General features: G+C 44.8%; 1 protein-coding gene across 2 annotated transcripts in view; it reads right to left on the bottom strand.

The window, feature by feature from the left end:
• HEATR5B (HEAT repeat containing 5B) overlaps nt 1–26,359 on the bottom strand; it is a 127,518-nt gene that overhangs the window by 46,407 nt on the left and 54,752 nt on the right. For both annotated transcript variants that reach the window (XM_056567422.1, XM_056567420.1), the window contains exons 12-17: nt 25,988–26,140; nt 25,225–25,324; nt 24,695–24,804; nt 22,505–22,668; nt 13,146–13,321; nt 642–747 (exon numbers count right to left, since the gene is read on the bottom strand). In XM_056567422.1, the coding sequence (XP_056423397.1) occupies nt 642–747; nt 13,146–13,321; nt 22,505–22,668; nt 24,695–24,804; nt 25,225–25,324; nt 25,988–26,140 (809 nt within the window). The remainder of the gene's footprint in view (nt 1–641; nt 748–13,145; nt 13,322–22,504; nt 22,669–24,694; nt 24,805–25,224; nt 25,325–25,987; nt 26,141–26,359) is intronic.

The following is a 26,359-nucleotide window of genomic DNA, read 5'->3' on the forward strand; positions in this document are numbered from 1 at the left end:
AGGGGTGCATTTTTTGTTTTTTAAATCAACTGGTGCCAAAAAGGTAAACAGATTTGTAAATGACTTCTATTTCCTTTCCAGTACTTATTAGCTGCTGTATGTTCCAGAGGAATTTATTATTTTTTTTAAATATATTTCCTTTCTGTCTGACCACAGTGCTCTCTGCTGACACCTCTGTCCATTTTAGGAACTGTCCAGAGTAGGAGCAAATTCCCATAGCAAACCTTTCCTGCTCTGGACAGATCCTGGCATGGACAGAGGTGTCAGCGGAGAGCACTGTGGTCAGACAGAAAGGAAATTCAAAAAGAAAAGAACTTCCTGTGGAGCATACAGCAGCTGATAAGTACTGAAAGGATTAAGATTTTTAAATAAAAGTAATTTACAAATCTGTTTAACTTTCTGGCACCAGTTGATGTAAAAACAAATAAATGTTTTCCAGGGGAGTACCCCTTTAAGGTTGACAGAAATCAAGTCCTAGTAAAATTTTAGGCTGTTATGTTAAACTTTAAAACGGTACACAATACAACTTGACCTGCATCAAAGTCCAATAATAAGACAGCAAACCAGAAATAAAAAGACAAAAAAAAAATGACAGAATTACAATTCCGCATCTACCCTGCAGTACCTACAAACATATGTACCTTAAGAGCACTTAGCACAGCTGTAAAGATGTTGAGCTGCACAGACTGCTGGCGGACTCCCTTAGCCTGCTTCACACACTCCGCAAAATGATCCAGCATCTGTAATCTAAAAATCAAAGCCAAATGTTTTGTTATAATCAGAATCCTGCTGCAAAATGGCTTCACTTTATTTTCAGATGTATACAATATGCTGTTTAATGCCAAGTATAGAGCATTTACAATGAGATGCAATCCAGTTCTTGACATTATATATACACACACAATTCCTGTACAGAGCCACATTACAGCTGTCTGAATATGACTGCATATTACTGGGAGCATATACGTTATCTGTAATAATTAATAATTTTACCTGCCAAGCTAAGAAAAGCCTAACCCCTTAAGGACGCAGTGTTTTTCCATTTTTGCACTTTCATTTTTTCCTCATCACCTTCTAAAAATCATAACGCTTTCAATTTTGCACCTAAAATTCCATATTGTGGCTTATTTATTGTGCCACCAATTCTACTTTGCAGTGACATTAGTCATTTTACCAAAATATCCACAACGAAACGGAAAAAAATTAATTGTGTGACAAAATTGAAGAAAAAATGCCATTTCTATGCAGTGCATTTTTCGGTAAAAATGACACCTTATCTTTATTCTGTAGGTCCATACGGTTAAAATGATATCCTACTTACCGTATATACTCGAGTATAAGCCGAGTTTTTCAGCACGATTTTTCGTGCTGAAAACACCCCCCTCGGCTTATACTCGAGTGAACTCCCCCACCCGCAGTGGTCTTCAACCTGCGGACCTCCAGAGGTTTCAAAACTACAACTCCCAGAAAGCCCGGGCAGCCATCGGCTGTCCGGGCTTGCTGGGAGTTGTAGTTTTGAAACCTCCGGAGGTCCGCAGGTTGAAGACCACTGCGGCCTTCAACATCATCCAGCCCCCTCTCACCCCCTTTAGTTCTGAGTACTCACCTCCGCTCGGCGCTGGTCCGGTCCTGCAGGACTGTCCGGTGAGGAGGTGGTCCGGTGGGATACTGGTTCCGGGCTGCTATCTTCACTGGGGGCGCCTCTTCTAAGCGCTTCGGGCCCGGCCTCAGAATAGTCACGTTGCCGTGACAACGACGCAGAGGTGCGTTCATTGCCAACGTACTTCTGCGTCATTGTCAAGGCAACGCCTCTATTCCGGGCCGGAAGCGCGGAGAAGAGGCGCCCCTGGTGAAGATAGCAGCCCGGACCACCTCCTCACCGGACCACCTCCTCACCGGACAGCCCTGCAGGACCAGCGCCGAGCGGAGGCGAGTACTCAGAACTAAAGGGGGTGAGAGGGGGCTGGATGATGTTGAAGGCCGCAGTGGTCTTCAACCTGCGGACCTCCGGAGGTTTCAAAACTACAACTCCCAGCAAGCCCGGACAGCCGATGGCTGCCCGGGCTTGCTGGGAGTTGTAGTTTTGAAACCTCTGGAGGTCCGCAGGTTGAAGACCACTGAGGGCGAATGATGAGAAGAGGATGATGAAGGGGGGGTGTGGGGATGATGAAGGGGGGTGGGGATGATGAAGGGGGGGGTGGTGGATGATTACAAGGGGATGATGAAGGGGGGATGTGTGGGATGATAAGGGGATGATGAAGGGGGGATGTGTGGGATGATAAGGGGATGATGAAGGGGGGATGATAAGGGGATGATGAAGGGGGGATGTGTGGGATGATGACAAGGGGATGATGAAGGGGGGATGTGTGGGATGATAAGGGGATGATGAAGGGGGGATGTGTGGGATGATGACAAGGGGATGATGAAGGGGGGATGTGTGGGATGATAAGGGGATGATGAAGGGGGGATGTGTGGGATGATGACAGGCGGGGATGATGATGAGGATGTTAATGACGGGTCTGGATGATGACAGGGGGGGATGAGGTATTTCCCACCCTAGGCTTATACTCGAGTCAATAACTTTTCCTGGGATTTTGGGTTGAAATTAGGGGGTCTCGGCTTATACTCGAGTATATACGGTATATAGGTTTGATTTTGTCGTACTTCTAAAACAAATCATAACTACATGTACAAAAATGTATACATTTAAAATTGTCATCTTCTGACCCCTATAACTTTTTTATTTTTCCAAGTACAGGCCGGTATGAGGGCTAATTTTTTGCTCCGTGATCTGAAATTTTTATCATTACCATTTTTGTATTGATAGGACTTTTTGATCGCTTATTATTCATTTTTTCATTATATAAAAAGTGACCAAAAATAAGCTATTTTGGACTTTGGAATTTATTTGCACATACGCCATTGACCGTGCAGTTTAATTAATGATACATTTTTATAGATCGGACATTTCCACACACGGCGATACCATATATGTTTATTTTTATTTACGCAGTTTTTTTTTTTAATGGGGAAAGGGGGGTGATTCTTACTTTTATTAGGGAAGGGGTTAAATGATCTTTATGAACTTTTTTTTTTTTACACTTTTTTTTTTGCAGTGTTTTGCAGTGTGGCTATTTCACTGCACATACCAATCTCATACACAGATCATTGCCGTGCATTGACACGGCAAAGATCAGTGTAAGCGGCGGTCGATTGCTCAAGCCTGGATTTCAGGCTTGGAGCAATCAATCTCCAATCGAACGTGACGCAGGCAGGTGAGGGGACCTCCGCTCGCGATCTAGCTGATCGGGACATCGGGATTTCACCGCGATGGTCCCGTTGAGCCCAACTGAGCTGCCGGAAAGCTTTTACTTTCATTTTAGAGGCGGCGATCAACTTTGAACGCAGCGTCTAAAGGGTTAATAGCGCGCGGCACAACGATCGGTGCCGCACCCTATTAGCCCAGGGTCCCGGCTGTCATTAGCCGCCGGGACCGACCCGGTATGACGCGGGGTCACGGCGTGACCTCGCATTTTATACCGGGCGCAGGGCGTACAGGTACGGCCTGCGTCCTTAAGAGGTTAATATCATTTTATGATGTCATGTAGACTAGTGGCCAATGGCAGCCTAGCTCTGCTACATCTTTATCTAGGTGTATCTGTTTAGATCAGTCGTCTCAAACTGTGGGCCTCCAGATGTTGAAAAACTTCAATTCCCAGCATGCATGGACAGTCGTTGGCTGCAGCCAATGGCTGTCCGGGCATGCTGGGAGTTAAAGTTTTGCAACATCTGGAGGCCCACAGTTTGAGACCACTGGTCTAGATGAAATAAATACCAACTGACTGATTTTCAAAAATATCAATTCACAAACTGTTATGGTCCGAATACATTGTTAAAATGCAGTCATATGCAAGTATATAGACAATAGAAAGTGCCAATTATGGCTATGGTATGACAGTGGGTACATTGCGGCCATCATTAAAAATAAATAAATAAAGAAGGTGTGTTCTCTTATGTTTCTAGAGTGTTTCATCACATCACATCACAAAAGGACATAATATGTCTATTCGCACCATAACAACATTTCAGTCAATGGATTTTATTGCCTTGCAGAGAACAAACTAAAATTACAGATACAGAATACACAGTTTTAACCCATTTGGGACTCAGCGCAATTTCACCTTAAGGACTCATAATTCTGACCACTGTCACTTTAAGCATTTAATAACTTTGGGATGCTTTTACTTTTCATTCTGAATCAGAGATAATTTTTTCGTGACATTCTATTTTATGTTAGTGGTACATTTTTGGCAATACTTGCATAATTTCTTGGTGAAAAATTCCCAAATTCCCAAAATGAAATATCAAAATTTTTGAAACTTTGAAACTCTCTGCTTATAAGGAAAATGGACATCCCAAATAAACTATATATTGATTCACATATACAATATATCTACTTATGTTGGCATCATAAAGTTGACATGTTTTTACTTTTTGAAGACATTAGAGGGCTTCAAAAGTATTGCAGCAAGTTTCCAATTTTTCACAAAAATTTCATGTTAGAAATACCCCACAAATTACCCAATTATAAAAACTGCACCCCTCAAAGTATTCGAAATGACATTCAGAAAGTTTGTTAACCCTTTGTTGGTGTTTCACAGGAATAGCAGCAAGGAGAAAATTCAAAAAGGAGATTTTTTGTACTCGCCGTAAAACCTCTTTCTCGTAGCCTTCATTGGGGGACACCTAACTCTTGGGTATATGCTCTAGCCACTAGAAGGCGCTGACACTAGGAAGAAAAAAGTCGGCTCCTCTCTGGCAGGATATACCCGCACACTGGAAGTGAGGTAATCAGTTTTGTCACAAAGCAGTAGGAGAAGCCAACAAAAAACATGTCCTAAGGACCCTATAAAGAATCCCGGATCAAAAAAAAAAAAAGAAGAAATGGGTGGGTGTGGTGTCCCCCAATGAAGGCTGAGAAAGAGATTTCACGGCGAGTACAAAAAATAATCTCCTTTTCTCTGTCGCTTTTCATTGGGACACACACATAACTGATGGAACATACCAAAGCAGTCCCCTAGGGTGGGAACAACCACCACTAGAGAAAGGGAAACAGTCAGAGACTGAACCCACTCGTCCGTAAAGCCTGCGGATGAGACCCCAGGCCAGAGACAACCAAGGTCCAGAAACTGAGCAACTGAAAGATCCCCCATCCATGGAAACTGACCAGGACGCCAAAGGAAGAGACTGTCCTTCGTCGATTCACTAACCTACTGACAATATAGGGAGACAAGAAAAAGTCAACTAGGAAGCCAGATGGGCTGGAACCATCTCGGAAGGTGGTAGGAAATCAACCCCAAGGAGCACAGAACCAGACAGAGGGCAAACTCGCCTGGGAACAAAAAAGAAAAGGGCACAACAAGAGAATCCCATCCAGAGGAGACCGACGCCAGAGAGAACACCGTACGTCTGAACAGAAGGCGATCACCGAAGGTGGAGGCTAGGACCCCACCGGAAAAAAAAAAAAAAGAGACAAAGCTGGCTCTAGAGAAGTCTGGTGCATAAGATCGATGACCCGAACGTCTGGAGACCCAAAACACCTGTCCCAGGGGCCCGCCGCGGGCACCCAGAAGGCGAGATTAGCACGACTGGTGTAATCTGGTTGACTCTAACGCCCTTCTTCTCAGGAAAGCCTGAACCCCAAAGAAGGAGACTGAAGCAATAACAGCCAAAAAAGGAAACTGAACGCCCGGAAAAAGGGGGCATCCCAGAATCTGGATCAACAGACATGGGAACTGGAGGTTCCCGAGTCACATGGAAGACTGAAACGGAAGGATAAATGGCCGAGAAGAAGAGCGGTACAGAAAGACTGCTCTACCAAGGGATCCCGGAGAAACCTGGGCAGGATCACTAACCATGCCCGAGACCTCAACCATCACTAAGGCCCAAAGAACCCAGAGGGCCAACTCAAAAAAGGAAGGTACGCCACCACAGTCTAGCATAGTGTCCCAGCTAAGTAGACACCAGAGTTGGACCCCAGCGGTCCGAGAAGACAAGAGCACTCCTAAGCAATGTCCTGTAGGGTGTAATGGAGGGAAAAAACTAAAGGGAACCCAGCAGATACTCCCAGGAACGGGGCACAGGAAGGGCACCCTAAAAGACCATGGTGTCAGTGTCGCACAATCGACACTGTCAAGGGAAGGATAAACACACCCTTCCAGTGAGATTGCACCAAGGGAGGAAAAAAGCAATGCTAGGACCCAAATAAACAGTGGCTAGACTGGCCGTCGCTGAGTCATACATGAGAGTGTAAACTCCTCCAACAGAGGAGAATGCCAAGGCTGCATTAGCAGCAGAAGATGATAAAAAAAAAAAAAAGAAGAAGAAAAATCAGGAAGAGAGCCAGGCGGCAATGGTAAGTCCACAAGCACAGACAAGGAAAAAGCTCTATTGAATGCTTTTAGTAAAAAACAAGGGCCCAGCCAGATACCCACCTATATAGTGGGAAGAAAGAGATGGCTTCATCTTGGCAGAAGAGAGCGCTCAGCAAAATAAATAAGGGGTGGTCAAGAGAAAACCCGGGCACCGCCCACACCAGCACCCTGATCCCCGAACCCCCTGGAAGAAGGACTGACAGTGCGCGAAGGACCGTTGAAGCAAGAAAATGCCGCCCTATGGTGACAGGACAAAGTACTGGGTGGACGGAGCCCCCCCAGGAACCCTTCGACAACATCTAGAGACATGGAGGGATCGGAAACCCAGACACAAGTGTTGGACAAAGAAACTAAGACATGGCTACGAATGCGAGTAAGAAGCCCACGCATACAGCAACCAACAGAGTTGAGAGGAACACCCCATCGGGACGAAACCCTGGACCAGATGTTTGCCAACTGAGCCATCCTAGACACGTTCAAAGCAACAGAGCAGACACCTGAGACACCCTGCACAGAAACCAGGAAAATACCTGGAAGCAGAGGGGGGGGGGGGGGGGCTGAACTGACTGTCGTCCCCCAACCAGCCCCCTGCCAGAACAGGAGAGGTGCTCAACTGTCACAGTTCTTTAGAACAAGGTTACAGGAAAGTCTGAGTTACACAACACCGAAAGAAGGGAGGGTGGAGTCTACACGTGCAGAGGACCTAGCGTACGTAAGGACAAAGACATGAAGGAAACCACAGACATCCAAGAGTCTGGCAGAATGGAAGACAGACTCAGCACCCAACGGTGTGTCAAAACCATGCCCCTAGCAGACCAATGTGGCACTCTAGAAAAAAACAATGGGGACTACAGCTGAGTGCTGCTGTAGTCCTGAAAAACCATGGGCACTGCAGGAGATGCCCACACCCCAAACCTAATGGCGCTACACACTGGGGCTGCAGGCGCAGATGAAAAAGATGAGGGATGCATGTGGGGCCGGAAACATGCAGACAGAGAAGAGGGCCCATGAACCCATAGAGGCACACTTTGTGGAACCCTACAGGGAAGGACTCCTAGGACTGCCATTGCAGGAGCAGCAGCAGGAATGGGGGAGGAGACCTGGTGTACTAGAAAGCCAAGCAGACACAGTCTGGCTATCAGGCATAGGGACCATGGCCACCCCGGTCCCGCATACAGAACCACACACTAAAAACTGGCTACCAGCCTTAAGCCAAAAGAGCGGCAGGCCTGTGGAGAGGGACCTGATAAAGTAGGGAAGCCCACAAACCAGCATGTGGTGCATTGCAGAGGGCCCAAGGAACAACATGGTGAGACCCCCTAGGAACTACTTCTTGGCAGTGGGTTACCTCTGCTGTGGGAAGTGTATGTCAGTTGACCCGATGTAGCAGTAAACCACGGGAACGGCCATCTGGCTGACTGTTGGAGGATTCCTGAACGCAAATGACACTCCTTCGCACCCTCCCACAGACAGTGGGGCACGGAGTGCGGCCAATCTCATGGGCAACCTGGATTTGTAGGAGCCCGTGAAGACCAATGACCAACTGACTGGCAGCAGTCCTTCGTGCCTGCAGGAACCCTCCGACAGAGTCCTCACACCAAAAGTGAGGTATGGGGAGCCACAACCATGCACGCGGCAGGTCAGAGATGGGAGACCGACAGCGGCGGAAACTGAGCAGACAACGGTTTGGCGCAATGGGAGCCCACTCAGGCGCTGGTGATAAGGGGACACAGTCAGACAGGTAATAACTGTGCCCCTTGACGCATGTAGAAAGGCAGTGAAGTCTAGGAACCATGAATTGACTCCCCGTCACCCTGGGAGATCGGGGGAGGCTTAGGAGCCATGGATTGTATCTCCCTCGCCCTGCCTAAGGTCCACAGGACACGTCGGGTCACTCCACTGGACACCGCGCACTAGCAGTGAGGTATCGGAATTTCAGCCGCAGATACTACAGCCCTTGGAGAAGTGACAATAGAGAAAACCATGCAGACCACTGTCTGGCTTACTGGTGTGGGTCAATGTAGACAAAAGGGCACTCCAGCGGTCACCTCGCACAATAGTGGGGTACCACAATCCAGCCGCGGACGCGGCAGTGGAGAGGTGACTGATAGTGCAATCCATGGCCACGCAGGGACGCAGCTTGTGGAGGAGGGAATTATGTCCGCACGCCAAAAACACCTGCGGACATGGCAAACATGTCATGACAACCGGTGGTAGAGGAAAAACAGTCCTGACTGTAACCCCGATATCTTCCAAGTGGTGATTAAATTCCCAGCACAACCCGCCACAGTGTGTCACATATGTCTCTTGGCGAAAGCAGGTATGCCAGAGGCATACCTCAATCGGCTTAATGCAATGTCATAAGATTGGCATTAAGTACACTAGATCTTAGCCAAAAGGCCAAGAAGCGATATATAGTACAGGCTAAGGCTGTAATTATGTGCCCTAGAGGTGACCAGGGTGCATGAAAGTAAGGAAAAATTCAACTATAGTCCACAAGAGGGCGCCAAACACCACTAAATGGTCTTTTTTATGCACACACTAAGTAAGTGCAGGGAACAAGGCACCTTGCGCTAACATTGAGCTAGAGATCCCCGAAGGTAGAAGGGACTAGAAGGCCCACAGTGTCCCTCATGCAGGGACACTAGGAATATTCATGCTGCAGCCTCGGAGCAGCTAAGTTACGGAGCATCGTGTTAGAAGCGCCTGCTAAAGAGTCGCACAGCTCCGAGGCCGGGGATCAAGCCGGACCCAGGGAAACGGAGTGCAGACGACCCATACAAGGAAGGAGGGGTGGAGCAAAAATGCCGATGGAGGGGCGGAGCATAAATGCGGTTGGGGGGGCGGAGCATAAATGCGGGTGGAGGGGCGGAGCCAGATGCTGGTGGAGAGGCGGAGCTAGACGCTGCTGGAGGCACCCACCATAGATCTGTGGGTAAGCACCGGTCGGCTATCAGGCATGAAGTGCGTGGTGCACGAACCAGGAGAGGAGGTGCTGCCTGGCCTCCCGGTCCGCGCACTCTTAGGGCCCGCCATAGCCCCCCAATAAATGGAGAGGAGACGTAGTCGGCCTCCTGGGGCACGCTCAGGGCAGAAAGAAGGGCGGCCATGTGCCGCCAGGGCCCTGGACCCAGTTGGCTGAGCCCCCTGTGCCCTGCAGACCCCCAGTGGGGAAAATCGTTGCCAGCAAAAGTAGGAACCGCAAGGCTGTGCAGAGGAAAGCCGGAAAAGAACTCCTGTGGAGGGAGACGGCGCAAAAGATTGGCGGCTGTCCTCCACATGACCTAGTATGCAGAAACAAAGTCCCCCCTTGGGGACCTGAGGGAGCCCCAACATAATTTTCCAATAAAGGACAGAGAGTCCCTCTGTATGAGAAAGGGGTGGGTGGGAGGAATATACTCACCTGTCTTCTTATACTCACCTCAAGGTGTCTTCAGCCAGCTTTTAAGTCATCTGCATCACGTCATGCTGCGACAGACAGGACGAGTAAGGAAGATAGGGGGACCCGGACACTAGGTGCAACCCCAGGCAATGGCCGTTGGCGGGAAGGGGTTAACGGTGCATTTTTTAGTCTATGCCCCGTGCCTCTTAGCCGCGTATGGGGGACAGGTAGCGCCATGCTCCTGAACCCCCACCTGAAAAAATTAAACAAAAAGGGAGTAAAGAACCTAACTAAACAGCCCTTACTAGAAAATAATTTTAAAAAAAGACCAGGTCTGGGGAGCTCCCGGACCTGTGTCTTGCCTCCTGCTGACACTAGCTAAAACTGATTACCCCACTTACAGTGGGCGGGTATATTCTGCCAGGGAGGAGCTGACTTTTTTCTTTCTAGTGTCAGTGCATCCTAGTGGCAAGAGCATATACCCAACAATTAAGTGTCCCCCAATGAAGAGCGACCGAGAAATCTTCATGTTTTACACTTGCATGTTCTTGTAGAACCATTTTATGAAGATTTACAAGGGGTAAAAGGAGAGAAATCCCCCAAAAATGTGTAACCCAATTTCTCTCGAGTAAGGAAATACCTCATATGTGGATGTAAAGTGCTCTGTAGGTGCACTAGAGGGCTCAGAAGGGAAGGAGCGACAATGGGATTTCAGAGAGTGAATTTTGCTGAAGAGGCTTTTGGGGGGGCATGTCGCATTTAGGAAGCCCCTATGGTGCCAGAACAGCGAGAAAAAAAACATGGCATACTATTTTGGAATCTACGCCCCTCAAGGAACGTAACAAGGGGTACAGTGAGCCTTAACACCCCACAGGTGTTTGACGAATTTTCGCAAAAGTTGGATGGGAAAATGAAAAATCAGATTTTTTTCACTTAAATGCTGGTGTTACCCTAAATGTTTCATTTTCACAAGGGGTAATAAGAGAAAAAGCCCCCCAAAATTTGTAACCCCATTTCTTTTGAGTATGGAAATACCCCATTTGTGGATGTAAAGTTCTCTGTAGGTGAACTACAATGCTCAGAAGAGAAGGAGCGTCATTGAGCTTTTGGGGAGAGAATTTGTTTGGAATGGAAGTCGGGGCCATGTGCGTTCACAAAGCCCCCCCGTGGTGCTAGAACAGTGGACCCCCCCCCATATGCGACCCCATTTTGGAAACTAAATACCTCACAGAATTTAATAAGGGGTGCAGTGAACATTTACACCCCACTGGCGTTTGACAGATCTTTGGAACAGTGGGCTGTGCAAATGAAAAATTACATTTTTCATTTTCACGGACCACTGTTCCAAAAATCTGTCAGACACCTGTGGGGTGTAAATGCTCAATGCACCCCTTATTACATACAGTGAGGGGTGTAGTTTCAAAATTGGGTCACATGTAGGGGGGGGGTTCCATTGTTCTGGCACCATGGGGGCTTTGTAAACACACGTGGCCTTCAATTCCGGACAAATTTTGTCTCCAAAAGCCCAATGGCACTCCTTCTCTTCTGAGCATTGTAGTCGCCCGCAGAGCACTACATCAACATATGGGGTATTTATATACTCAGAAGAAATGGGGTTACAATTTTTGGGGGCTTTTTCCACCGTATTTTCCCTTGTGAAAATGCAAAATTTAGGGTAACATCCCATCCAACTTAAACAAAAATTCATCACACACCTGTGGGGTGTTCAGGCTCACTATACCCCTTGTTACGTTCCGTGAGGGGTGTAGTTTCCAAAATAGGGTCACACGTAGGTATTTATTTTTTTGCGTTTATGTCAGAACCGCTGTAAAATCAGCCACCCCTGCGCAACTCACTAATTTAGGCCTCAAATGTACATGGTGCGCTCTCACTCCTGAGCCTTGTTTTGCGCGTCGGCAGAGCATTTTACATCCACACATGGGGTATTTCCGTACTCAGGAGAAATTGAGTTACAAATTATTATTATTTTTTTTCCTTTCACCTCTTGTGAAAATTAAAAGTATGCGGCAACATACATGTTCGTGTAAAATGTCTACAGGCTGGTGTAGACCCGTATTTTCCTTTTCATAAGGGGTAAAAGGAGAAAAAGCCCCCCAGAAAATTTGTAACACAATTGCTGCAGAGTACGCAAATACCACATACGTGGCCCTAGACTGTTTCCTTGAAATACGACAGGGCTCCGACATGCGCATTTGAGGCCTAAATTAGGGATTTGCATAGGGGCGGACTAGGATTCTACGCCAAAAGATTCCCAAACAGAGTGCCTCCAGCTGTTGCTAAACCTGGACAGTCAGTGGCTGTCTGGCAATGCTGGGAGTTGTTGTTTTGCAACAGCTGGAGGCTTCGTTTTGTAAACACTGCCGTACGAGACATTTTAAATTTTTACTGGGGGGGCGGGCACAGTGTACGTGTGTGTATATGTAGGGTTTTACCCTTTATTTTGTGTAGTGTTTTTAGGGTACATTCCCGCTAGGAGTTTGAGCTGTAGCATATTTTCCGCCACAGCTCAAACTCCTAGCGGGAAACTCACTGTAAACCCCCGCCAGTGTGATTGTACCCTGTACAGTCCCATGGGGGTGCATACCTCCAACTGTCGCAAAAAAACAACTCCCAGCATGCACTGACAGACCGGACATGCTGGGAGTTGTACTTTTGCAACTGCTGGAGGCAGTATTTTCCAACCAGTGTGCCTCCAGCTGTTGCAAAACTACAACTCCCAGCATGTACTGATTGCCGAGGTATGCTGGGAGAAGTAGTAATGCAACAGCACGAGGCACACAACTCCAACTCCCAGCATGCCGAGACAGCCGTTTGCTTTTCGTGCATGCTGGGAGTTGTAGTTTTGAAAGATTTGCATGGGTACAGTTTAGAGACCACCGCACAGTGATCTCCAAACTGTGGCTCTCCAAATGTAGCAAAACGACAAATCCCAGCATGCCCAGATAGCAAACTGCTGTGTGGGCATGCTGGGAGTTGTAGTTTTGCAACATCTGAAGGGCTATAAATTAGAGACCACTGCACAGTGATCTTCAAACTGTACCCCTCCAAATCTTGCAAACCTACATACGGAGACCCGTATGACCTGGAATTGCTGCAGATCGCCGGTCTGAAGTGTCTCAAGAATGATTTCAGCAGGCATCCTGGTCCAGTCCCTGCCCGGGTGACTGGAATTCCCACGGGCGTACAGGTACGCCCTGTGTCTTTAAGGACTGTGGATTCAGGGTGTACCTGTACGCCCTGTGTCCCCAAGAGATTAAAAATGTGACACTACCCATTGACCAAACTATCCCCTATTCAACCATACTAACCTGTGTTTGAATGACACATGAGGGAAAACAACACCAAAGAGTGCCACTGAGGCATCAATGACGGAGACACCAAGAGGCAGGGGTCCTGGCACAGCCTCACCAGCTGGTATACGTAAGTAGATAGATGAAGGGTCATGCTCTAGAGCTCCACTTCCAGAGGCGCTGTTAGGTTGAAGCTGCACAACAAAATTCAAGTTAAAAGGGTTTTCCCATAACCAAAGTTCATCACCTATCCACAGGAAAAGTGTCAGATCAGTAGGGGGGGAGGGGGTTCTAATGGTACCAACACCAGTGGAACCGGGGTTCTGTATCCCTCTTGTTGAATGGAGGGTCATTAAGACATGCGCACAGCCACTCCATTAAAACTGCATGGGAGATATAATCATATGCTGTGCTTGAATATCATAGACAGACCAGGAAAAATAGAGCACATGCTTTACCATTACTCCATTCAACCCTTTAAGGGTATGTTCACATGTTCGCAGATTTGATGCGCCGGATTTGATGCACAGGATTTTCTGCTCCTAATTTCAATGTAAACTAAATGACTGAGCACAGCTTCTAATCTGCAGTTACAAATCTTGCGCATCAAATCTGCACAGAATCCTGTACATGTGAATGTTCCATAAAGGAGATATCCAGCAAAAAATAAATGTATCCCTATCCACTAGATAGGGGATAAGTAGCTGATTGCGGGGGGTTCGAGTGCTGGGACCCAGGACGGAAGCCAGTGCTCAGTGTGGAGCAGGTGCTGCAGGCAGCACACGCGCCATACTTTTCTATGGGAGTGCCGAAAAGCCTGAGTACAGTTCTCGGGAATCATTGTCGCTCTCATAGAAAATAATGGAGGGCGGCACATGCTCTTCTCTGCAAGAGCCAGGGGGACACAGCACTCGGACCCCTCGCGATTAGCTACTTACAGGACTAGCTACAGGATAAGTTTAGTTTTGCAACAGTTCTCTTTTAAAGGGGTATTTCACCCCTAGACATCTTATCCCCTATACAAAGGATAGGGGATAGATGTCTGATCGTGGGGGTCCCACCGCTGTTAACTCCCGCGATCTCTCCTGCAGCACTTCGTCTGTGCCTGATGACGGGCGATACAGGGGCCGGAGTACCGTAATGTCAAGGCCCCACTTCCTCGTGATGCCACGCCCTGTCCCCTCAATACAAGTCTATGGCAGTGGGTGTGATGGTTGCCACCCTCCCATAGACTTGCATTGAGGGGGCGGGCCGTGACGTCACAGTACTCTGGCCCCTGTATCACCCGTCATCAAGCACGGAGCGAAGTTCACTCTGTGAAGCAGATGACAGGGGTGCTGCAGGAGAGATCGTGGGGGTTCCCAGTGGTGGGACCCCGCGATCAGATATATTATCCCCTATCCTTTGGATAGGTGAAAAGATGTCTAGGGGCGGGGTACCCCTTTAAGTACATAGCCCATTTAAGCCTTAGGGTCAAAGCCAGTTTCATTTTTGCGTTGTCATTTTTTCCTCCTTGCTTTAAAAAATCCATAACTTTTTTATTTTCCATCCACAGACCCATATGAGGGCTTGTTTTTGCGTGACTAATTGTACTTTGTAATGGCATCTTTTATTTAACCATAAAATGGACTGCACAATGAAAAAAAAATATTTTGTGGGGGAAATTGAAAAGAAAAATGCAATGTTGCAAATTTTGAGGGTTTCGTTTTTTCACAGTGCACTTTACGGTTAAAAAAACACATGTTCTATTTATTCTTTGGGTCAATACGATTAAAATGGCATGTTTACATGCTTTACTATTATTATACTACTTTAAAAAAAAAAAAAAAAAAAAAATGATAATAAAAATTCTAACTTTTTAAACAAAATTTGTAGGTTATAAATGGCCCTTTCCTGACCCCTCTAACTATAATTTTTTTGTATACGAGGCTGTATGAGGGCAAATTTTTTGAGCGGTGAGCTGCAGTTTTTATTGGTACCACTTTTATGTAACTTTTTGATTACTTTTTATTTCATTTTTCTGGGACATGACGTGGCCAAAAAGCACCATATTAGGACTCTCTTTTTTCTTTTTTTTTTTTTTTTTATGCCGTTCACCGTACCGGATCATTAACATTACAATTTGATGAAAAGGAATGTCCATTATATTTTGATAGCTCGGACATTTACGCATGCGTCGATACCAAATATGTTTTATTTTTTTCCGTTTTTATGAGAAAAAGCTTTTTCATTGATTTTTTACATTTATTTTACACTTTTTATGTCCCCATAGGGAACTATCTATAGTAATCACTAGATTATTGCTAATATTGTTCATTGCTATGCATAGGCGTAGCACTGATCAGGATTATCGGCGATCTTCTCTGGTTTTCTCAATGTCAGACCTGAAGAGAAGACCCCGGTGAGTGGACCTCCGTCCGCCATCTTGGGTGATCTGATCCCTGCATTCATGCTGCGGACGATCAAATCAGCCATTTAAAGCACCCCATTGCGAAAGAAGCCGTGATCACAGCATCTGTGGGGTTAATGGCGGCCATCGCTGATGTCCGCAATTACTGGCAGGTCCTTGGCTGCTAAAAGCAGCAGGGACCTGCTGCACATGATGCCAGCACCGCTCCGGTGCTCACATCATGTATGGGATGTAAATGTACAGCCTGGTGTGCTAAGTCCCAGAGAATCAGGACGTATATTTATGTCCATTGTCCTTAAGAGGTTAAATGAATGGGACCCCTATTCTTGTGATCTATGGGGGAACCAAATGTCAAATTCCTTCTGATCAGAAACTTATTATCTATCCTTTTAATCACTTAATCCCATAAAGGGGTTATCCAGGAAAAAAAAAATTTTTATATATCAACTGGTTCCAGAAAGTTAAACAGATTTGTAAATTACTTCTATTAAAAAATCTTAATCCTTTCAGTACTTTTGAGCTTCTGAAGTTGAGTTGTTCTTTTCTGGCTAAGTGCTCTTTGATGACACGTGTCTCCGGAACCGCCCAGTTTAGAAGAGGCTTGCTATGGGGATTTTCTTCTAAACTGGGCTGTTCCCGAGAAACGTGTCATCAGAGAGCACTTAGACAGAAAAGAACAACTCAACTTCAGAAGCTCATAAGTACTGAAAGGATTTTTTTTTTTTATAGAAGTAATTTACAAATCTGTTAAGCTTTCTGGAGCCAGTTGATATATAGAAAAAAAAGTTTTTTCCTGGATAACCCCTTTAACCCCTTCAGGACGGAGCCCATTTTGGCCTTAAGGACCGGAGCGTTTTTTGCACATCTGACCACTGTCACTTTAAACATTAATAACTCTGGAATGCTTTTAGTTATCATTCTGATTCCGAGATTGTTTTTTCGTGACATATTCTACTTTAACATAGTGGTAAATTTTTGTCGATACTTGCATCCTTTCTTGGTGAAAAATCCGTAAATTTGATGAAAAATTTGAAAATTTAGCATTTTTCTAACTTTGAAGCTCTCTGCATGTAAGGAAAATGGATATTACGAATAAATTTTTTTTTGGTTCACATATACAATATGTCTACTTTATGTTTGCATCATAAAATTGACGTGTTTTTACTTTTGGAAGACACCAGAGGGCTTCAAAGTTCAGCAGCAATTTTCCGATTTTTCACATAATTTTCAAACTCAGTATTTTTCAGGGACCAGTTCAGGTTTGAAGTGGATTTGAAGGGTCTTCATATTAGAAATACCCCATAAATGACCCCATTATAAAAACTACACCCCCCAAAGTATTCAAAATGACATTCAGTCAGCCTTTTAACCCTTTAGGTGTTTCACACGAATAGCAGCAAAGTGAAGGAGAAAATTCACAATCTTCATTTTTTATACTCACATGTTCTTGTAGACCCAATTTTTGAATTTTTACAAGGGGTAAAAGGACAAAATTTTTACTTGTGTTTGTAGCCCAATTTCTCTCGAGTAAGCACATACCTCATATGTCTATGTAAAGTGTTCGGCGGGCGCAGTAGAGGGCTCAGAAGGGAAGGAGCGACAAGGGGATTTTGGAGAGTACGTTTTTCTGAAATGGTTTTTGGGGGGCATGTTACCTTTAGGAAGCCCTTATGGTGCCAGAACAGCAAAAAAAAAAAACACATGGCATACCATTTTGGAAACTAGACCCCTCGGGGAATGTAACATGGGATAAAGTGAACCTTAATACCCCACAGGTGTTTCACGACTTTTGCAAATGTAAAAAAAAAAAAAAAAAAAATTTTACCTAAAATGCTTATTTTCCCCCAAAATTTTTATTTTTAAAAATGGTAATAGCAGAAAATACCCCTAAAAATTTGAAGCCCAATTTCTCCAGATTCAGAAAACACCCCATATGGGGGTGAAAAGTGCTCTGCTGGCGCACTACAGGTCTCAGAAGAGAAGGAGTCACATTTGGCTTTTTGAACGCAAATATTTCTCTGGGGGCATGCCGCATTTAGGAAGCCCCTATGGTGCCAGAACAGCAAAAAAAAAACCCACATGGCATACCATTTTGGAAACTAGACCCCTCGGGGAACGTAACAAGGGGTTAAGTGAACCTTTATACCCCACAGGTGTTTCACGACTTTTGCATATGTAAAAAAAATATGTGACCCTAAACCGTTGCCTTGAAATACGACAGGGCTCCAAAGTGAGAGCGCCATGCGCATTTGAGGCCTAAATTAGGGATTGCATAGGGGTGGACATAGGGGTATTCTACGCCAGTGATTCCCAAACAGGGTGCCTCCAGCTGTTGCAAAACTCCCAGCATGCCTGGACAGTCAACGGCTGTCCGACAATACTGGGAGTTGTTTTGCAACAGCTGGAGGCTCCGTTCTGGAAACAGTGGCGTACCAGACGTTTTTCATTTTTATTGGGGAGGGGAGGGGGGCTGTGTAGGGGTATGTGCATACGTAGTGTTTTTTACTTTTTATTTTATTTTTTGTGGTAGTGTAGTGTAGTGTTTTTAGGGTACAGTCGCACGGGCGGGGGTTCACAGTAGTTTCTCGCTGGCAATTTGAGCTGCAGCAGAAAGTTTGCGGCAGCTCAAATTTGCAGCCAGATACTTACTGTAATCCTCCGCCCATGTGAGTGTACCCTGTACGTTCACATTGGGGGGGACATCCAGCTGTTGCAAAACTACAACTCCCAGCATGCCCGTTGGCTGTCGGTGACTGCTGAGAGTTGCAGTTTTGCAACAACTGTAGGCACACTGGTTATGTATCACTGAGTTTGTGACCTAACTCAGTGTTTCACAACCAGTGTGCCTCCAGCTGTTGCAAAACTACAACTCCCAGCATGTACGGTGCATGGTGTACGGTGACTGCTGAGAGTTGTAGTTTGCAACAGCTGGAGGCACACCGGTCGTGAAACACTGAGATAGGTTAAAAAAAACTGAGTTTCACAACCAGTGTGCCTTCAGCTGTTGCAAAACTACAACTCTCAGCAGTCACCGACAGCCAACGGGCATGCTGGGAGTTGTAGTTATGCAACCAGCAGATGCACCACTACAACTCCCAGCATGCACTTTAGCTGTTTGTGCAAGCTGGGAGTTGTAGTTAGACAACAGCTGAAGGTACCCTTTTCCATAGAAAGAATGTGCCTCCAGCTGTTGCAAAACCATAAGTCCCAGCATGCCCATAAGGCAATGCTGGGAGTTGTGGTGGTCTGCCTCCTGCTGTTGCATAACTACAGCTCCCAGCATGCCCTTTTTGCATGCTGGGAGCTGTTGCTAAGCAACAGCAGGAGGCTGTCACTCACCTCCTGCTGCTGCCGGCACACAGGTCAGTCCCGCCGCCGCAGCTGCTCCTGGGGCCCCGATCCCAACAGGGGCGCCGGGGTCGGGGTCCCCAGCACCCGGGGTCGTCTTCCCGCACCCGCTCACGTCCTCCGGAAGAGGGGCGGAGCGGGTGCGGGAGTGACACCCGCAGCAGGCGCCCTGATTGGTCGGCCGGTAATCCGGCCGACGAATCAGGGCGATCGTGAGGTGGCACCAGTGCCACCTCACCCCTGCAGGCTCTGGCTGTTCGGGGCCGTCAGAGACGGCCCCGAACAGCCAGTAATTCCGGGTCACCGGGTCACTGGAGACCCGATTGACCCGGAATCGCCGCAGATCGCTGGACTGAATTGTCCAGCGATCTGCGGCGATCGCCGACATGGGGGGGCATAATGACCCCCCTGGGCGATATGCCGGGATGCCTGCTGAACGATTTCAGCAGGCATCCGGCTCCGGTCCCCAACCGGCTAGCGGTGGGGGCCGGAATTCCCACGGGCGTATGGATACGCCCTCGGTCCTTAAGGACTCGGGATTCAGGGCGTATCCATACGCCCTATGTCCTGAAGAGGTTAAGGACCGGGCCATTTTTCATTTTTGCACTTTCACCTTCTAAAAATCATAACGCTTTCAATTTTGCACTTACAGACCCATATGAGAGATTTTTTTTGTGCCACTAGTTTTACTTTGTAATGACATTAATCGTTTCACCACAAAATCTATGGCGAAACCAGAAAAAAAAAATATTTGTGGGGCAAAATCTAAAAAATATGCCGTTTAGTAAATTTTGGGGGTTTCCGATTCTACGCTGTGCACTTTTACTCTGTAGGTCCATACAGTTACAAGGATACCTAATTTATATAGGTTTTGATTACATGCACCAAAATTTGTATGTTTAAAATATAGTCATCTTCTGACCCCTATAGCTTTTTTATTTTTCTGTATACAGGGATGTATGAGGGTCTTATTTTTATCGGTACCATTTTTGTTTTGAGGGAATTTTTTATCCCTTTTTATTAGTTTTTTTTAGGGTATACAAAATGACCAAAAATACGTAATTTGGGACTTTGGAATTTTTTTACGTATACGCCATTGACCGTGCGGTTAAATTAACGTTATATTTTTATAGTTCGGACATTTACGCACATGGTGATACCACGTTTATTTTTATTATTATGTTTACATAAATTTTATATGGAATTTGGGAAAAGGGGGGGTGATTTAAACTTTTAGTATGGAAGGGGTTAACCCCTTCCCTCTTCGGCAATTTTTCATTTTTGCACTTTTGTTTTTTCCTCCTTACCTTCTAAAAATCTTAACACTTTCAATTTCCCACCTAAAAATCCATATGAGGGCTTGTTATTTGCGCCAACAATTTTACTTTGTAATACTATTAATAATTTCACCACAAAAGCTACGGCAATACCAGAAAAAATATATTTGCAGTTTCTACGCAGTGTAGGTCCATATGGTCGCAAGGATACCCAATTTATATAGGTTTGATTTTATTTTACTACTATAAAAAAAAAAAAAAAAATTCATAACTACATGCACCAAAATTAATACGTTGAAAAATGTCCTCTTCTGACCTCTATAACTTTAAAATTTTTCTGTATAAGGGGCAGTGTGAAGGCATATTTTTTGTGCCGTGATCTGAAGTATTTTTGGTAAAATTTTTGTTCTGATTGGACTTTTTGATCACTTTTTATTTTTTATGGTATAAAAAGTGACCAAAAATACGCTATTCTGGATTTTTTTTATGTGTACGTCAAAATGGGGGTGATTTGAACTTTTATTAGGGAAAGGGTTAAATCACATTTATCAACTTTTTTTTTTTACACTTTTTTTGTGCAATGTTATAGCCCCAATAGAGGGCTATAACATTGTATACACTGATCTCTTACACTGTTCACTGCCATGCTATTGCATTAGTGTTATCGCTGCTCTGCCTGGATCTCAGGCACGGAGCAGTCATTTGGCGATTGGACAGCGAGAAGGCAGGTAGGGATCCTCCTCGAGTCCTGCAAGCTGTTCGGGACACCGCAATTTCACCGCGGCGGTCCCGAACGGCACCACTGAGCTAACCGGCAATTTTTACTTTCGTTTTAGACGTAGTGATCAAGTTTGCCCGATCAGAGATGTCCAGCATTAGCCATAAGTCCTGGATGCTTATAGATAATATGATGCACACTCACCTGCTGAGCGCGCGTCATATCTTGGGAGCCTTGAATGAGCATGAATGTATGTCTATTTGCAGCAAGGGGTTAATCCACATTTATTAACTTTTTCTTTTCTCTTTTTTTTTTTTTTAACACCAGTTTTTAGTCCCCATAGGGGACTATTACATGCAATCTTCTGATTGCATACACTATGCCATAGCATATATTGATCAGTGTTATTGGCGCTCTGCTGCTCCAGCCTGCTGAGCAGGCATGGAGCACCAGATCACCGTCCTCTCAGCTGTGCGGGACAACGCGATTTCACAGCGGCGGTCCCGAACAGCCTGATTGAGCTGCCGGGAACCGTTTACTTTCACTTTATCAACTTTGATCACTGCGTCTAAAGGGTTAATGCCGGACATAACCGTGATCCGTGATGTCCGGCATTAGACATGGGTCCTGGCTGATAGCCGCCTGGACCACCCGGCTATGATGCGGGGTCATAGGGGAGCGGGACCAGGGCGTACAGGTACGCCCTTGGTCCCCAAGGTGTTAAGGGCTAAGGGCATACATGTATGCCCTTGTCCCGCTCCCCTTCTCTAAAACGCGCTCTGGAGATGAGTGTGCATCATAGCGGGATGGTCCCAGTGGTTATCAGCCGCCAGAACCTGTGGCTAATGCCTTACATCACTGATCTCGGTGATGTGTGGAGTTAACCCTTTAGACGCTGCAATCAAAGTTGAAAAAGTGAAAAAAAAAATCCCGCCTGCTCAGTCGGGCTGATCGGGATCACCGCGGTGTCCCGATCAGCTGAGGGCCCTTACCTGCCTTCTCGCCGTCTGTTTGTTGCCTTGATGCTCCAATTGGAGCAATCCAGCACCGATAACACTGATCAATGCTATGGCATAGCATTCACTTTGTATACCCTAAAAATTTTTTTATAAAAAGCTATCAAAAAGTCCCATCAAAACAAAAATGGTACCGATAAAAACAGATCATGGCTCAAAAATTAGCTCCACATTCACATATACGGAAAAATAAAAAAGTTATAGGGGTCAGAAGGACATTTTTAAATAAGGTAATTTTCGAAGAAAACGTTTTTTTTTTTAATTTAAAAGAAGTAAAACAAAATAAAACCTATATAAGTTGGGTATCATTTTAATTGTATGGACCTACAGAATAAAGATAAGGTGTCAATTTTGCCACACAAAATTCTGTATGGTTTCGCCATAGATTTGGTGGTGAAATGATTGATGTCATTACAAAGTACAATTGGTGGCGCAAAAAACAAGCCCTCATATGGGTCTGTAGGTGGAAAATTAAAAGCGTTATGATTTTTAGAAGGGGAGGAGGAAAAAAAAACTAAAGTGCAAAAATGAAAAATGGCCTGGTCAAGGGGGTCACCTTTTTTCTGTTATTTGTAATAATAAAAAAAAAAAAACAGACATTTCCTTACCTGGTCTTCAATGGATTTGTGGTCCGTCTCTTGCAGCCAAGAGCCCAGCAAAACACTGTCATCATAGTGACACAGGGAGCGCAGTAAAGATGTAGTAGTGTTAGAAGAGTTGTCGGTTAAAGTGAATTCAGCCACCAGTTCACGTAAAAGCACATTGAAATTTCCTAGGTAAATTTTTTTTACATTTAGTACTTCTTGGACATTAACAATCACTGATATAAAGATAAATATTAGCTAGCCTAACTACCAAATCAAACTTTCCAATAGCTAAAATATATTCCTTTTATTACAAAATAACATGTTACAACATACAGTGCACGAATCCCCATAAAAACAGTAAGTAACAAATGGTTCACAAAGTGCGATAATGGTAGGGACAATCCCCAGGATTACATGCATAACCAAACGCGTTTCCCCGTAACTAAATACGGTTCATCAGGGGTACATAAGCAATTATTATGGTCGCTTCAGGACAAAGGTATACAAAAAGACATAGAAAATATACGTAGTAATGCAATAGACAATACTCAGCTCTGCTAATATCGATGAAAACTGCCGTGACGTGTTTTCAGACCTTCATCATCGTTCCAACATAGTCATAATAATAGAGGTACCGTATGTTTCTTTGTATAGCCGACCTCATGGATATATAGGATATATTGCACACAAATACACAAGAGGTCAAGGAACACTTCATGTAATGTGACTCTCCTCCTTGATTAAGGTATCCACCATATACATCATGTGATCAAGAGCCAATAACAGTACTTCAGCACGGACACTAGCAATATATAGTCCCAAAGTCGCATCCCTTCACACATCCCTCTACACAAGGAGCGGTGGTCATGTGCAGTGGTGGTCGCTGGGACAAGCTTATGTGACGGTCAGCAGTGGGACCTATTATGGAGGAGACTGTCCTTTGGGCGCAGCTATTTGGGACTATATATTGCTAGTGTCCGTGCTGAAGTACTGTTATTGGCTCTTGATCATATGATGTATATGGTAGATACCTTAATCAAGGAGTAGAGTCACATTACATGAAGTGTTCCTTGACCTCGTGTATTCCTGGGCCATATATCCTATATATCCATGAGGTCGGCTATACAAAGAAACATACGGTACCTCTATTATTATGACTATGTTAGAACGATGATGAAGGTCTGAAAACACGTCACGACAGTTTTCATCGATATTAGCAGAGCCGAGTATTGTCTATTGCATTACTACGTATATTTTCTATGTCTTTTTGTATACCTTTGTCCTGAAGCGACCATAATAATTGCTTATGTACCCCTGATGAACCGTATTTAGTTACGGGGAAACACGTCGGGTGAGGCATGTAATCCTGGGGATTGTCCCTACCATTATCGCACTTTGTGAACCATTTGTTACTTACTGTTTTTATGGGGATTTGTGCACTGTATGTTGTAACATGTTATTTTGTAATAAAAGGAATATATTTTTAACTATTGGAAAGTTTGATTTGGCTTCTTGGACATTAGGCAGAAAAAAAATCTGTGGCATAAGAGTATATGGTAGAGGATTACAGCATCACATATAGTGGTGATACACAAGACTTTTTTGGATTTATATTTCAGCATCAAAACAAAAGCAACAACTGTGAAATGTCCAATTACACTCAAATGACTCCAATGATCTTAGTATAGGGTCTTACTATTTAATGGTTGGCACATGTAGTGCCATGACCATTTGACCACCAAAACAAAACCTATTGTGGGCATAGGAATAGAGGAAAACTATGGGCCTGGATGTGTTATTTTAGTGCAGAACATTTTAAAGGGTTCTAAGATTTAAGTCATTTATTTAGGACAAGAATCAAGGCTTACACTACAAGCAATAAATATAAAGTAATGCATATAAATTTTACATTTGTGCAACAAACAAAAATTGGACTGTGCAGACTAAATAGGGTGCTAAAAGTGCCAATATGCCTACATTTCTCATATATTATACTATATGACAGGTAAAGGGTTTTTTCTGCTTAAATCTGTGCACAAAATTTGAGCCATTTCTCTAGGCAATACATCTGGCTTAAACGACATCTCCTTGGAGACTTTTCTTGTCACTTTCCAGTTACATTTCATGCTAAAAACAGATTAATAATTGTTGACCATTTTCACAAAAATCCACTAATAAGTATGGGCCAATGAAACCATAAAACGTCATTACCTTCATATGTCTTTGGAGGTAACAAAGCCAAAATGTCATACAGTCTGAGGCGGACCATTGCAGCACTTGCCTTTAGATGTGCACCATGAGCTTTAATCACTGACAGGATGCTGTACATAAGGAGAACAGAAGTATAAAGGCACAAGCATAAATTTCCCTCACAGTAGGATTTAGATTTGTCATTTGTGCAGATGGAGTTAAGCTGCAGATTTTTTGTGTGGCATAAGAGATTATGCTGTGGACTGCAGACATCATGAGGATTCAACACAGATATTTACTCCAACTGTGTGAATGAGCTATCAACCATACTGACAAACACTATGGGTAGTATAATATGGGATTCTTTCAGCATTCCAGAGTGTGAATGTAGCACAGAAAAATTCATCTTCATTGTCATCTGTCCCTTATGCAGCTCAGTAGCCATTATAATACTCATAGTTTAGGACTAGTAGGGAAGGTCACACAGGTTTACTCTTAGAAAACCAAGATTTTTACATACAAAAAATAACAATGGCCCATTGTTTACTTACTGAGACATCATGGTCATAGCACACTCAATAGGAGTCATTAGCTTCCTGATCACATCCTCCGTCAGCAACTCAGGGCAATGAGCAACAAAACTACGCATGGCTAGCAAGGAGAAAAAAAATGTTTAAAAGTTTGCTTCAAGGCAGGGTTATAAAATATCAATGATTTGGGATAGTTCAGAATATTTCATATGTATACTGAGGATGATTGTTGAGTCACAATAACGGATTCATTCAAGAACACAATACGAAGTGGCGATATGGCCTTTTACCCAAACAGGTTAATAAAAAAAAAAAAAAAGCAAGAGCAAAATAAACTACTGCGACATGAGCTGGGGAAAATCGGACAAACCTTACTGCTCCACAGACAAAGCAGTTTTTAAAAGGGGTACTCCGCCCCTAGACATCGTATCCCCTACCCAAAGAATAAGATGTCAGATCGCAGTGGGGTCCGGCCGCTGGGACCCCCCGCGATCTCCGAGCCGGCATCGCAGCATTCAGAACATGTCACATCCCGCCAGGCACCCTCCATTCATGGCTATTACCCAGCCATCACGCCTCCTCCCATAGACATGAATTGAGGGGGCGCGACATGAGTTCGCTCCATGCACCAGATGACTGGGGCGGTTGGACACCGTCGATCAGACATCTTTATTCCTTTTCCAAGAGATAGGGGATAAGATGTTTAGGGGCGGAGTACCCCTGTAAGGTTTTTCTTTTTTTGTTTGTTTTGTTTTTATTCTATAATCAGTCAATGATTACTTACCACAAAGTGCTCCAGCACGGCCTTCCAAGGTTACTTGCCAAGTAAAAGAGTCTCCCCGAGCTTTCTCAGCTTCCAACTCCTTCAAAGAACGAGGGAAGACATTTCTCCACAGTAGAAGCATTTTAGGAAGATGGTACCGCACAACTGAGGGACCTACAAATGAATATGTATTTGGTTTCACATAATAAACATTATAACAAAAAAAACACACAAAACAAACATATACTTTGGACAACAACTAAATATTTCAGTGGGCACGAGCGCTCACGCGACCAGTGCTTATGAATATTTAAATCTAGCCGGCGGGCACGCCTCAAAGCACAGGTCAGCGCTGGAAGAGGGGGACTTTTGGAGGAGTGGGGCTACAGACTG

The sequence above is a fragment of the Hyla sarda genome, chromosome 3, assembly GCF_029499605.1.
Source record: "Hyla sarda isolate aHylSar1 chromosome 3, aHylSar1.hap1, whole genome shotgun sequence".
In the NCBI taxonomy this organism is placed as follows: domain Eukaryota; kingdom Metazoa; phylum Chordata; class Amphibia; order Anura; family Hylidae; genus Hyla; species Hyla sarda.